This window comes from Falco cherrug, chromosome 10 (assembly GCF_023634085.1).
Source record: "Falco cherrug isolate bFalChe1 chromosome 10, bFalChe1.pri, whole genome shotgun sequence".
NCBI classification, from domain to species: Eukaryota; Metazoa; Chordata; class Aves; order Falconiformes; family Falconidae; genus Falco; species Falco cherrug.
This window is the reverse complement of record NC_073706.1, coordinates 24,950,909-24,965,971: the sequence shown is the minus strand read 5'-3', so window position 1 is coordinate 24,965,971 and position 15,063 is coordinate 24,950,909. Positions and strand designations below refer to the sequence as shown.

Here is a 15,063-nt window from a genome sequence, read left to right as displayed (position 1 = left end):
AAAACTCTACCAGACACAGAGCCGTAACCCGTTCGTGAGCTAACGCTTCTCTGTACTGGTACAGAATGAGTGAAAGTTCATTTGGCTTCATTTGCAAGACCGCTGCAGCTGGCCTGGGTGTGCTGGGTGGGAGCGGAGGGAATTGTTTTCTGGCTTGCTGGTGCTGCTGGAGGGTTGGGGGCGAGCGAAGCAGCAAGTGGAGGTGGGGGTGGCTTTTTCGTTTTTCTGGGAAACTTGATCTGCACCCGGTTTTGAAATTTCCTGGGCCACCTCGACGGCGCGTTTTTTCTTCCTTAAGAGAAACGCACCAAAACGGCAGCCAGGGCTGTGAGCGCGAGGGTGTGCGAGCCAGCCTGTGCGTTATTCCACCTCGGAATATTCGCGTGGATAACCGACGGGCTTGCTCGGCCAGGGCGCGCGGCGGGCCCGTCGGGGCGGGGCGCAGTGCGGGAGGCGGCCGCCAGGGGGAGCCCGCGGGCCGGCAGAGAGCGGCGCGGCGGCCCCGGCCCGGCCCCGTCGCTGTGGCCGGCGGCGCTGTGCGGGCAGGGCGGGCGGCGGCTCCGCCGAGCAACAGGGCTGGGCCGGCGGCGCCCGGCGCTGCAAGAACCCGGGCACGGAACGCGGCTGCTAGAGAGGGCTTTCTCCTCTCCCTCGGCGTGTCTTTTTTTTTTTTTTTTTTCTAATTATTTGGATTTTGGGGTTATTTTTAATTTTTTGTAAGCGTTACCCACAGCCGGCACAACAAGTGTAGGATGCGGGCGGGTGCTGGCTGAGCCGCTGCCGCCTGGACGTGCCCGGGGGGAGACCCCGCAAGAAGCGAGACCCGTCCGTCCCCCCATCAGTGGAAACAGGCTCGCTACACGGATTACTTCGCATTGCTTTACAAATCTGCCAAAGCTGGGCTTGGAAAGACTAGTGACCGCGCTTATCCATTCATTTTGTCTCGCACACACAAACACACCGCCTTTTTTTTTTTTTTTTTTTTTTCTTTTTTCCCTTTTGGAACGAGACTCTCGCTCCTTGCCTTTTTGCAAATGCCTGGGCGAGCAGCAGCGCCCGTGGCTGTGCAGGGTACCCCCCGCTCCGGCTGCCTCGCTGGCTCGCTCTGGGTGCTCCTGCTGCACCTGGGAAGGAGGGAGAGAGAGAACTCGTCAACCTGTGGTGCTGACTGACCACACGCACCTGCAACTGTAGAGCAGCTGGCGTAGCCCCTTCCTCAGGACTGCTGTCACCAGATCCTTACACTAGCCAGAACAGCGTTGCTATTTCTCTGCCTAGGAACAGTAAGTATAACAGCGTTTTCAAGATCTCTTTCTGCATGATGCGCAGGTATGATTTTAAGTACAGCGTCATTTAACAGTTCGTATTCACCTTCTTTCATGTGTTAATAGATATAGCTATAAAGGAGGCTTCTGTTTTAAAGGGGGAGTGTAGAAGCGTGTATTTCTGTGTGTGTGCTTGCATGTTGATGTTGCTTCAGTGCACCTGCAGCTGTGTTTTCTTGACATATCACATCACAGTATTTTCACTTCAGTGAGCATTGTACGTGCCTGTTTCCAAATTTAATTCGGTGAGATGCTCGTTATGATTGAAACACAATTCAGTTAGAGATTAAAATGTTAACATTCCTGCACCTTGTGTGTTTTGACAAATGTAACAAAAGCTCTTTGTGTAGATACATTTACTCTCTAATATTTCATATAGATGTATGTAGGTGTATCTATTACGTATGTACTCAAAGATATGAAGGCACCATGTATTGCAGTATTTTTATTACTGTTTATATGTGTTGGTGTTTCAGAAGCATGCATGTGTTTGTGTATGGATGCAAGTGCTTATATGGGTGGGGATTTTGTATCTCTGTCTATATATATGTGACATACCCACCCACATCCATACCCACAGAGTCGTTCAAAATCTCTGTGCATGTGATGTGGGTGTGTGTGTAATGTAGAAGTGTGAATAGTGTGGGTAGGGGAAGATTTGAATACCGTGGTAATAGATGACACAGTTTCATTTGATCGGTATGTCCTTTTAGGAAAACAATCCAATCTTTTCCCTTTTTGTTTTGTTTATTTTTGTGTGTTTGTGCATGTGCCTCAGGTTAAGTGCTTCTTCTGCATGACCATAACCAAAGGGTGACCAATCCACTCCCTTATGTCCTATGGGGACCTCAGAGCCAGTTTCTCAGTCTTCATCTCCTCCTCCTCCTCCTCCTCTTCCTCCTCTTACCACTGCTGCTGACGCCCTGGGTGCTGCTCCCAGGTTTGAGACATTGTTGAGAGCCTGAAGAAAGGATTTGCAAAGACCTCCTCACTGTGTAAACAAAGTGATGGCTGGAATTAACTTCAGCTCCCTGAGTAACGGTATTAGGCATTAAGATCGTTAGGCCAAAGCACTACCAGGAAAGAATTATGAGGAAAGAGACTATTTGCATTCGGTTGCAATGATGAACTAAGACCAGCTGTGAAGAGCAGGTACCCTTTGGTTTGCATTTTTTTTTCCTCATGAATGCAGTCTTTGTAGCCTGCAAGGTAGTCATGATTCTGATCAGATCTGTGATAGCCACAGGAGATAAATGAAAATAAAGGGGCTTGGTGGATGAAAGAACGAGGCTGCAGCTGTTCCCTCCTTCAATTTGCGAGTTTCATCTTTTCTTATTAGCAAAACAGTAGTTTGTGTCAAACATTCTGGACAATAAGAAAATGCATATCTGTGGTTTTCCAAAGCTTAGATTCAGTGTTACAACTGTGTTGCTCTGCTCTGTGTCCGAGGGACTGTCCTCCAAAAGCAAATGGCTTTGAACTTTCTGGTGAAAGTTAAGGTTATGCTGTAAGTAAAACACAACCTTTTTGCATTAAACGATTGAAAAAAAAAAGCCATTGCAAAATGGAGGTTGCAATGGTGAGTGCAGATAGCTCTGGGTGCAACAGCCACATGCCCTATGGATATGTGGTCCAGGCTCGGGCCCGAGAGAGAGAGCGGCTGGCACAGTCGAGAGCCGCAGCAGCTGCAGCTGTAGCAGCAGCAACAGCAGCAGTAGAAGGTGGGGCAACAGGTGGAGGTGGACCGTATCACCACTACCATCAGGAGCAGAGTCGAGGTGCATCCTCCTCTCATGGTGGGAATGCGTCACGCAGCAGCATGCCCCACCGCCAGAGTGGTAAGAGGCGGAAGAAAGGGAAAAAGAGGAGCCACCACTTGGGAAGTAGGGAGTGCGGGGCCTCCTTCCCCTGCTCTGAGCTGCTGCCTCTCAGTGGTTCCGAAGAGAGAATACTCAAGGACTTGAGTGAGGAGGAAGAGGAGGATGAAGACGAGGATGAAGACGATGAGGAAGAAGGAAAGCTCTACTATAGTGATGACTATGGGGAGGATGAGTTTTCATACTCGGACCAGCCACCTGATGATGGTGGAGGCCCTGGGGGTTACAGCTCTGTTCGCTACAGTGAGTACGAGTGTTGTGAGCGTGTGGTAATCAACGTGTCAGGACTGCGGTTTGAGACCCAGCTGAAGACATTAGCTCAGTTTCCGGAGACATTGTTGGGTGATCCAGCGAAGCGAGGGAGATACTTTGACCCTCTCAGGAATGAATACTTCTTCGATAGGAACCGGCCCAGCTTTGATGCCATCCTGTACTACTACCAGAGTGGTGGTCGGCTGAAGAGGCCAGTCAATGTACCCTTTGACATCTTCACTGAGGAGGTGAAATTCTACCAACTTGGGGAGGAGGCCATGCTCAAGTTTAGGGAGGATGAAGGGTTTGTCAAAGAGGAAGAGGACAAAGCTTTGCCAGAGAATGAGTTTAAGAGGCAGGTGTGGCTGCTGTTTGAATACCCGGAGAGCTCCAGTCCAGCCAGAGGCATTGCCATTGTCTCTGTCTTGGTTATCTTGATCTCCATCGTCATCTTTTGTTTGGAGACTTTGCCAGAGTTCAGAGATGACAAAGAATTCATCATGTCCCTGAGCTTAGGGAAGGGGCTTTCCAATGAGTCGCTTCACCTGGATGCTGGGGAGCACACTATCTTCAATGACCCCTTTTTCATTGTGGAGACAGTATGCATCATTTGGTTCTCCTTCGAGTTTACAGTGCGCTGCTTTGCATGTCCAAGCAAAGCACACTTCTTCAAGAACATCATGAACATCATAGACATTGTCTCCATCTTGCCTTACTTCATTACTCTGGGCACTGACTTGGCGCAGGAGCAGGGCAGCAATGGTCAACAGGCTATGTCTTTTGCCATCCTGAGGATCATCCGTCTGGTCAGGGTGTTTCGCATCTTCAAGCTCTCCAGGCACTCCAAGGGTTTGCAGATCCTGGGTCATACACTCAGGGCCAGCATGAGGGAACTCGGCCTCCTCATCTTTTTTCTTTTTATTGGAGTAATTTTGTTTTCCAGTGCTGTTTACTTCGCAGAAGCTGATGAGCCTGCCACCCATTTTCAAAGCATCCCAGATGCCTTTTGGTGGGCTGTAGTGACCATGACTACAGTTGGTTATGGGGATATGAAACCCATAACTGTGGGTGGGAAAATAGTTGGGTCCCTGTGTGCCATTGCAGGAGTGTTAACCATTGCTTTACCAGTGCCAGTGATTGTCTCCAATTTTAACTATTTCTACCACAGAGAGACTGAGAATGAAGAACAAACGCAGCTGATGCAAAATGCAGTCAGTTGCCCTTACCTCCCAACAAATTTACTGAAGAAATTTAGAAGCTCATCATCTTCATCCACAGAGGATAAATCAGAATATTTGGAGATGGAAGAAGGAGTTAAAGAATCTCTTTGTGTAAAGGAGAAAAAAAGTCAGGACACGGGGAATAGCAGTGAGTCAGAGAAGAAAAACTGTGTAAATTCAAATTCTCTGGAAACTGATGTGTAATTTTGAACATTTCCAAATATATTTATGCATTAAAGAGTGCAGTGAAAATGATGAAATATGCAAGCAGGAGTCCACAGCATACAGTAGTATGCCATTTAATGGTTAAATACAAATAAAAAGCATTGCTAAACTTGTATTACATATCAAGTAAGTGGTATAACTTGAGGAAGGGATTGCTAGATCTGATATAATTTCAGACTTTATATTTTTATTAGAATGCAAGTGTTTTGCACATGAGGCTGAAAAAATTATTAAAACCAAGTCAGTTTTAAAGTGGGTGCATGAACTGTCGACATCACTAATAACAGCTCTGTGGTAAAAGTTGGCATTCAGAGGTATTTACTATGTAAGAAGCAATGAAGTTTGGTAGTCACTTATCTATTTATCAGTGCTTTAATAGCAGCTACCATAAGTCATTGGATACCATAGTCATTGTTTTTCAAATGGTAAATTTATTGTAAAAAGATATTCTACAGAAGATAGATCTAAATTTTTTTTTTTTTGGAAATCTATAATGCTTGTTTTTAACTGGAAATTTACTTTGAAAAGGCTGCTGACCCTCCAGAAATTGTTTATTTTTATAACTCTCTTTGGAGGCATTGCAGCATTTGTTGTCTATTAATGAGCGAAATGAAGTAAGAGAATCATTTAACCTGGTCTGACTGCAAAGGCAAAATGACTGGAATGCTTTTTTGCACTACTTTATATGCTGGAGATATACTGAAAGAGACTTCATACTGTGAATGTTTACTAATGTAATAGTTCAATGACAATCATTGGAAGAGTGAATTCTGCATCATATTTTATTGTTTCTTTTTTCTTTATGTGATGCTGATGGCAAAACAGCTAACATAATGTTAATTCCATATTCTTTTTAATTATGAATATCTGTGGTCTGGAAAAGGATTGTGAAGTAAAATTTTATAATCAAAATTATTTGAAATCAGTGTTTTCTACAGATGCCCTCAAGAAATACCGACCTAATTTATATCTTTTTCCTGGTTAATTTAACATGCAGAGTCTATGATTAGTACGTGCACTTTGTCAGCATTGAAGAAATTCAGTGTATGGGAGGAGAAGGTAGAAGTAATGAGATATTCAGTTGTTACAGTACTGACAGTTGAGAATCGCTAACTTTTAACGTGCTATTATTGGTGCTGCATTTTCCCTTAATTACAGCTTTCATCCATGTGTATTTGAAGCAGTGTTTAAGATCCAAAAGAGGCATTCTGAGATTCAAAAGGAATGTGTTGGGTCCCATGCAGTCCTTGAGAAAACATTCCATGATTTCTTTTCACTGATCCTTAGGCCAGCTGTATTTTACTGTGTGTCAAAATCTTCTAGTGCCCTTCCTAGGAGACGAAGGTAGGTAAAGATTGTCTGGCCTACAGTACATTCCAGACTCCAGAATGAAATAGGTAAGATATTGCTGCATATAACATAAATAATAGCTTCAAAAAAGGCATTTTTTCAGACTTATAATTACCTAGGGAAGGCACAGTTAGACTGGAACTGTTTTTGAAGAGGCACTGTGGAACATTCCAGATCATAAAACTTGAACCAAATTGGCATATGCACTTTAAGGGCTGGGACAGGCCATTGCGAGAGAAAAAGGGGCTTACCAACACTACTGAATTATAGTAGTTTTGCAATATTCATTTAAAACCAAGTAGAGGATTTATGCAGGGGCAGAACTAGTTAGTGACTGATTTATAGCTCTGGAGCTGAGAAGCGACAATAAAAGCAGTCCAAATCAGGCACCCACGACATTGTGCATAACCCATCAGATAAGCATTGTTTGCTGTATGCAGCTTCCAGCATACTGAACAGAACCATAGACGTAGGTTTTTCTTTAGTGGTTGATTTTTGCCTTCATGGATTTTCTGTGAACTGACTCTTCAAAAAGTTTCACTGCTTGCCCTCTTTTGCCTTGCAGAAGAACTAATAAAAACCAAGACGCACACAAATGACTGGATTGTGCTGAACCCTGGTTCAAAACTTCTGTTTAAAATCCTAGAGCAGGCTTCGCTATATTTTTGATGTGAAGCATTAAACAACGCTCCTTTTCAGTGTGATGATACTAATTCAAACTATGTTTTGAATGAAACTCAGTAATGTTATGCATAGGCATTTGCCAAAATTGAACATTGCATTTCGTTGTAGCTCACCTGAGCCAAATCCTTTTTTCCACGGAGGCAATTATCGGCAGTGAGGATAAGCATTCTGTAAAATCTGGTAAAAATCTGTAACTGAAAGTGTTTCTTTAACAGCTAGTAGTTAACAATGTAAAGAGCATAAGGGTTCTTTTGTAAGCTAGCTTGCTAGTAGGTCTGTATAATACCAGACACCATATAATACCAGGGACTACAGCAAGAGTGTAGGAGTAAAAGAAATACTAACTAGATAAATAAAGAACTTGGAGAAAATTAGTATGTGTTTGCAGTATTGACTGGTTGAAAAGGGAGATGATTCGCAACAGGTTTAATTTTAAGTCTCTAATGGAAATAAGGAAGAAAATCCTTTGAGTAACTTATACAATATGTTCACGCTGTGGACATGGAGCTCAGCATGAAGTAACTGCTTAAATAGTTACCCAGTTTCTCCAGCAAGTTGTTCAGCTATTCTGCTACCAGTAGACAACCTTTTATTTTCAAACAAGTGTGGCCATTATGCTGTGATCATAGCACATACATAACACACACCTGACTCTCTGAAGGAAAAGGTCTTAGTCTAGGACCTCGTAGCAGTTGGCAGAGCACTGTTCCAGGTGTGCCAGCACTACGTACCGCGGTACTGCAGGGGCATGGCTGCAGGTGACAGTGGAGCCTGCTCTGCCTCCTGCAGTGAATAAACCTACGTACTCTGTCATGATATATAAGAACTGCTATAGCTTAATGCTAGATTGTGCTGTCAGTTTGGCAGACTGTTCTGAATCGCTGGAAGAACTGTGTATTCCGGAAGGGAAGCAAATACCTTTCCTTGGGCTGGTTTATAATTTGCTTATTCAACTACCCATCAGTACAGTCAGTTACAACACAGGTTGAAAATGCCGAGGTCCTACCCCTAACGTGCTAAAGCCCAAAGCTCCCAAGTGCTTAACAAGAAACAGAAATTTCCATTAAGTGTTCCTTTGGCTGAAACCGTGCCAGACAAATGCTGTATTTGAGCTGTTACGGCTACAAATCGCTAGTACTGCTTCTGTCAGAGCTTTCCCAGTGTTCCTGGATACTGATAATTCTCAGCAAAATAATTTTTATCATCACTTGGGTATTTTACATTGAAATTATAATGGTGAAATGCACTCCTGATGTAACTGATGTGAATGGAGTTACACTAGGGATCATTTTAGTCCTACTAATGTAGTTCAAATGATTTCACATTGACATACATTTCAGCTAAAAATAATGCAAAATGAGATATTTTGATATTTCAGGTTCACTTGCAGTAGTGAAAAATTTGGAGGATTTCCATTAGAGTTCATGGAATCACAGCAGTATCAAATCAGACTTCATATATATATAGGCTGATACTTAACTGTGTAGTGGCACTCATTTAAAGAAATTTGTAAGTCTTTTTATAGTAATCTTAAGTACCAAGGCCAAACTTGTAAGGAGAGAGTTTTGACAACTGAAGTATTGGATTTAATGCCTGGCTTTAGAGATCCATTTTTTTTTCTTTTCTTTATTACGGTAATAGAGTTTTTTGATGTTACATTGATTCCTTGAAAATTATCACAAAAAGTGTTGGGTCACCTTGTTATGGAGTTCTTGGTGAAGTTGTCAAAGTGTTCAGTTAAGCTTTCTCAGAATGATTTCACAAGAGGTCAATTCACTTTGGTAGAAAGTGTAATTTGTTTGTGTTTGAAGGAGAATTGTTCTGCTTACATAGTTTTCCATGTAATGCAGAATAAATTTGGGAGATCAAGGCAGTCAAAAACCTGCTGCTATCATGATTACATCTAATTAATGACAATAGTGTTCTTGGTGCTTGGGGATACTGATAGGCATTATGAACACCTCATGGCCATAAAAAAAATCGGGATTTGAGTGTGTTTTCAGTCAGTAAAACTTTTCAAATAGCTTGGAATGTGAAAATGATTTTGCATAATACTGGTTTGCAAGGAGTTTGGGATCAGGGCATAACCTTGAATAAAGGATTATTAGCTTGTAACTCCTGGCATGGAAAGTTCCTGTCAAGTATGCTTTCAGATGTTGAGAGTCATTTGACTAGGGATATGAAAAATCAGTGCTACTACCCGAGAATATGAAATACTTTCTCTTCATATTTGGATAAATGTAGGATCAAGGCACTATGGAAAAAAGAGTAATATGTCACATAGTCTATTCCATGTGTGGCTAGTTCATGGCAAGTCTTTCCTACACAGCACTGAAGAAAATTACCTGTGTCTTTCTGGTGATCCTGGACTCGTAAAACTAATTCTGAGTATAAATTAATTTTTATCATAAGCTTCACACTTTATCGATAGTCCTCAAATTAAATATGAACTATCCATGGTGCTTTAGACTATGTCACTAGCTTTGTCTAACATTTCTTACTACTTTCTTATTACTACTTACTGCCAGTGTGTCCACTTATAAATACAGGCCTACTTTTTTTTTTTTTTTTAATTAATTGGCACGAGACAGTAACAAATAGAAACAAAGACTTTTTTTTAAAAAAATCTATAATACTCAGCATATAAATTATGTATTTCTCTAATCATTATATAAACTTAAATGACAGTCCATATCACCTCTAGACATGGGACAGGGTATGCATTGTACTGTTGCTATAACTAAATGATCAAATGCTTCTGATTTTGGAGTGAATCAGATCTATCTTATAGATTTGCCGTATTTGTATACCTCTGAAACAGAGAAAAAATGAAAGAAAAAATTGTAGAAAATTTGGCAATTTTTTAAAAAATGAACATTCTCTCATTTCTACAGATATCACCTAAAGTGGAGAAAAGATTGACAAATTAATTCTGGGTTAAAGTGAATAAATATTTTGTATCTGGCAACCAGGTACAAACATGAAACTTTGCATACTGCTACCATGCTTTCTGTGTATTTAGAACTCTGGTGACGTTAATACTGAAGGAAAACTCATTAAAGTGTTATGTACTAGATGGTTGGATTAATTTTTATTTTTAATCCTTTTCTGTTAAATTATAGTGTACCTTGAGAACTTTTTCTGCAACAGGTCCTTTGGAAAATAAATATATAAGTGTATAAAAAGGAAAGAAGAGAAAATCTGAAATTACATGTCAAAATCTGATAATATATTCTAATTGATGGAAAGTAGGTAAGTAAAACCTTTTTTTCCCCCCCTGACTTGTGCATTTGTGGTATTGCCATTGAAAAGAAATTGGGAGCAAATTGGTTGAATGTATCTGGATGTGACCCTGTGCAACCTGCTGTGGGTGCACCTGCTTTAGCAGGGGCTTGGACTAACATGATCTCCAGAGATCCCTTCCAACCCTGACCATTCTGTGGCTCTGTGAAACTGTGATGTGCGACTGCAAGAGAGGTACTGCATGTGTTGTGTCTGTTCCAGATACTCTGGTCTCAGGAGCAGCAGCAGCTGTGCCTTGGGTTGGTTGCTGCTGCTGCTACGGCATCGCGCAGCTGGGCAGGCACTCATTGTGCCGGGCAGTACCAAGTGGGGTGGGAGAAGGTACTGTGAAGTTTTTAGCCTGTCTGGTAAGTCCATGCTCCTACCACAATGATCCTATCTGAGTGCAAAACAGTTCTTAAATTAGTTTCTCTGAAATACCATGTAACCCCTTCAGACAGGGAGGTCTCAAAGGCTCCAGTCTGCTAGTCCCTAAGCTACAGAGGGACTTGGGTCCACAGTCACAAAATCTATTTTTAGATACCTGGCTTCAATTCATTTCTTTAGGAACTGGGTTGCAAAATGATTCCTAAAGCTGGAATCAAGTGATTTGATTTGCTTAGGGTCAAAAGGAAAACTGTGGTAGAACGGGTTTCCCAGGTATTAGAGTGATTCCCCAAGGAGTGTAGGAAGTGGCAGCACATATTCAAGATAGATTTAGGTGTCTCTGGTTTTAATTTCTTGTTCAAACATTCCTGGGGCATGTGTATATCGAGAGTAGGGAAGAGATGGATGGATAGATTCAGTGAAGTATGTCAAAGGCATCCTTAATTTTAGATAGATAATTTTTCTGTTCTTAACAGTCAGAATAAGCTAAGGTTTTTTATTTATTTATTTAGTCCTAACACACAAGCCATTTCAGTGGGAGAACATACACAGTCTCTGAAATGATCATGCTGGACATGAAGGGTAGCTTTCAATTCAGAAAATCAAATGAGCACTACTCAGTATCACTCCTTTAATTTATTTTAAGTGTGCTGGGTTTGGGTCCAATCTTCTTGCACTGAAGTAATCTAAAATGTCTTGTGTCGATACTAGGTCATGCTTTGCCTAGTATTGCAGTGTGTGACAACCAAGAAGATAATTGCTTTTGCTTGTTTGTATTTATATTGACATGATTATGATGCAGACTTCTGCTGTAGAGGAGGGATGCTCCAGAGTATATCACTGCATATTTGTCTTCATTTGTAGAGAAGCAACACCCCACGATATCCTTCAGGAAAAGATCCAACCACGTGCATGGGGAGACAGCATTCCCTTTTCTCCTCTGCCTTGTACAATAGGACAAGGCCTGCTGGATGCACTGTGGTATGTGCTTGCCCTGCACTGTAGATTCAACCATGTTTCTCACTTGTGTTCTGTTTAAATCAGCGAGGGCTTGTTTTCAGGCAGAGCCCATGATGTCTGTCCTTGATGTGGTTCATCCACTATATGAATGAACATTAATTTCTGCCTTTTGTTGTCTCCCTGTTGGTACAGCTTTGTAATGCGTTCAGGGTGTCATTCAGTGACAGTTTCTTCTTGCACAGTGGAGCCTGAATAGCACAGTCAGCCTGAATACAGAAACCTGCAAAAGACTGTTGATATGAAATACAGGTACCTTTTGTTTTTCTGTCCAAATACAATAAAATTTATTTGTATTACAACAAATTATACATTCCACAGACTGTACATTTCAGGGTAGATAAGTTCTGTTTCATTAATGGGCTTGTACTTTCAAGCTCCCCTTGATTTGCCCTGAATTCATCGGGAGTTTAAGACATTGAATATTTTTTGGGTGTCAAGCATGAAGGAAGATGATCCTTCTTTGCATTTAAAGTGGCAAAGCATTATTATAAAGCAGAAATCTAGCATATTTTTCAGGTTAAAGGAGGCTAAGGAACAGTAGCTTTTCTGTTAAAGTCTTTCTTAAATATTAACTGCAGATACACCAAGAAAAATGTGGTTTCGTCACAAGTAAGGGGTAGAAAAGAGTTTTTTGATTGCATGTTTAAAGGGCATCGTCATACGCTACTGTGTGCCAAATGACAAACTCAGATAAACATAATTTCAGCAAGAATCTGTCCTACGGCACTGAGTACAGTAGAGGTATTATATAGCAATTTATACTTCAGGATTTACTTCTGTATACATTTCTTTCTTTTAGTTACTTATAAGCACTGTTATTATTCAGGACTTATGGATCACAAAAATAAATACAAAAATGCTATAAGGATTTCAGTAAAAGAGAAGAACAGCAAGATTTAACACTTCTGAGTATCTTCCAGAAGAAATTGTTGTTTTGGTGCCATTTAATTTGTGAACATCTGCTCTAATAAGTGATATGATGATTCAGTAGGTTAGAAGGCAAAATTTTTTTCTCTGGCTAGTAAAATATTTTTTTGTTACTCATAGCTTAATGAGGATTAGCATTTTTCCTAGCTTTGAAATAAGTAGGAGAAGTGAAAAGATACTAATAAGTAGAAATGGTACTAATTTGTTGCTCCTTGATCTATTTTACAAGAAACTATTTCCAAAATTGGTTAGTGATACTGGACAACTCAATTTTTAAGTGAAATGGAATGACTGTAAAGAGACTTACTTTTGTATCAATGCAGAAAAAAGTGCATTTTAAATTGTGTCATTTTGGGGCACCCAGAAATTCAGACATTCAGATTACTAATTACATTTGAAAATTTCTGCCTTTATGGCTTGACTGATTTAGTTTCATTAGGAGGAAACAGCAAGGTATATTTCAGCTTTTTTGATTTTTGTGGTTCTCCATAGTTTTAAACTATACCTAATAGAAGTGACCAGAGTAAACTGTATGTAACAGAAGTGACAAGAGAATCCACAACGTTTTCAAGCATAGTCTTGGTTGTACTGGCACATGAAACAATCAATATATGTGATTTAAAAGGTTTGCTTAATAGTCAGGCACCTTAGATTATAGCATTGTCTAAACACCTTTGTATTTTTTATCTATATTTATTTATTATACTTAATGCTTTTGTATTTTTCATCCTAATACTTTTGACATCAGTTCTATGCCCCAAAAACTTCCCTTGATGTCAGACTGAGAACACGCATAGCATGAATGGAAATTCGAGGTGGTAAAAAAAAAAAACAAAACCCAAACAAATGAAAGCATCAGGGAGCAGCAGGTCTGGGTCCTTCCTAGGAGCCAGGAGGTGAGTGTGGTCACACAGCCCTCAGGGCTGGGACCTTGCTGTCTGGGGCAGGGCTGGTGGGTGCACCTGGGGGCAGCCTGCAGCTCAGTCCTGCAGCATGGTTCAGGCAGAGGCTGAAGGCACAGGACGAGATTTAAATGGGGCTCCTGGACCCACAGGCGGGGACTGTGGGTGGGGGCACCAGGTGAGGATAGTGAGGGTCATTAAGGCCTATTAGAGCGCTCTGGGTCCTGACATGAGCCTTGCATTTGCTGTTAACCTTATTTATTAGGTCTAGATCTGTTCTACTAAGATGCAGTTGCAGCTCGAGGTTTGTATTGCTCCAACCAAAATTGAAAACATGATTTTTTCAGACCCTTAAACACTGAGAAATGGTTGAGCTTTTTTGCTACTCTTGATTTTTTGGCATCCCCAGGTCTTATTTCTTCAGCATTACATTGCTAGCGTTGCTGTCGTCGGTACATCTACAATTATTTCTGCCAAACTGTGTTGCTACTTGCTTTTTATAGACTGCTTGCTTCTGCTGATAAGCCAGAATGTCTGCAAAGGTAAAGCTGTTCTTCAGCTGTTGCATGGATGGGTCCCAAAGATGCTATCATTTGTTACTGGGAAACTGGGAAATAATTAATGATATTCTGATTTGGACTGACATCTAGAAAGGTGTTAGAGCCACATGCAGTACTTTTTAAATCTCTTGGCTGAGACCGGTTAGTTTTTGGCTGTGGATTCAGTAGCTAGTGTCACTGTTGAAACTGTAGCAGATGTTGGTATTAGGTCCAGTGTCCTTGTCAGACCTGGCACCAAGGTTTAAGTTGTGAGCATCGTGAAGCAAAACTCTACTTCTTTTCTAGGGCTTGCCTCTGCACAGAGCCTTCAACCACCCTCATTGCCTCTCTAGCTCATTGGCAGTGCTAGGGAGGAACAGTCATAAGCTGTGAAAATATGAAGTGGAATATCCATTCCAAATTGTGTGGATTAAAAGCCTTAAAAGATGCAATCAATATATTGCAATGCCTTCCTTCAGCTTCAGCTTTCTCTGAATGTCCAGTGTTTGCTGCAGTGCTGTGAGCATTCTCTGAATCCTTTTTCTGTAATGAGCCCTTAGTTTTTTTGACTTTCTGTGGTAAATAAGTCCAAACAGATTCAGGAACAAAGTCCAGAATGACAGTAAACTTCACAAATTCAATGGGCTGTGAGCAAAGTTAAGAGGTTTTTTGTTATTGTTTTTCAATAACTACTGTTAAGAATGTCATGTTCAGGAGGTTCACAGCTGCCTCCAAAGGCAGATTCATTATTGTATCCTTTCCAGCCTTTGAATTGTTGTATCTTGAATCTGCCTATTTTTAATGACTGCTATTTTATACTGTAAAAGATTAAAAGCTTTTTCCCATTTGGAACTGATTTTTTATAAATAGGCAGTTTATGTCCTGTAACTGCGTGCTATTAAGGCAGGGCTGTTGTGGTTTGTGTGTCAGTGGCAGACAGTCACTAGAAGGAAGGGCTGTGGGAGAAGTCCCACTTTCAGTGAATTGGACAAGCTGCCTGGCGATGCCATTTGCAGTTTGCTGCTTCAGTAGAAGCAACTGCTCAGTTCAAACAGAAAAATGTGCTGTTGCAT

The 15,063-nt window shown here is 41.2% G+C and overlaps 1 protein-coding gene across 1 annotated transcript; it reads left to right on the top strand.

The window, feature by feature from the left end:
* Positions 1 to 561: 561 nt before the first annotated feature.
* On the top strand, positions 562 to 8,764 carry KCNA4 (potassium voltage-gated channel subfamily A member 4). Its single transcript, XM_005436170.4, has 2 exons — positions 562 to 1,283; positions 2,104 to 8,764. Exon 2 carries the CDS (start codon positions 2,890 to 2,892, stop codon positions 4,876 to 4,878), a length of 1,989 nt encoding a protein of 662 aa, XP_005436227.1. The 5' UTR covers positions 562 to 1,283; positions 2,104 to 2,889; the 3' UTR covers positions 4,879 to 8,764.
* Positions 8,765 to 15,063: the final 6,299 nt, after the last annotated feature.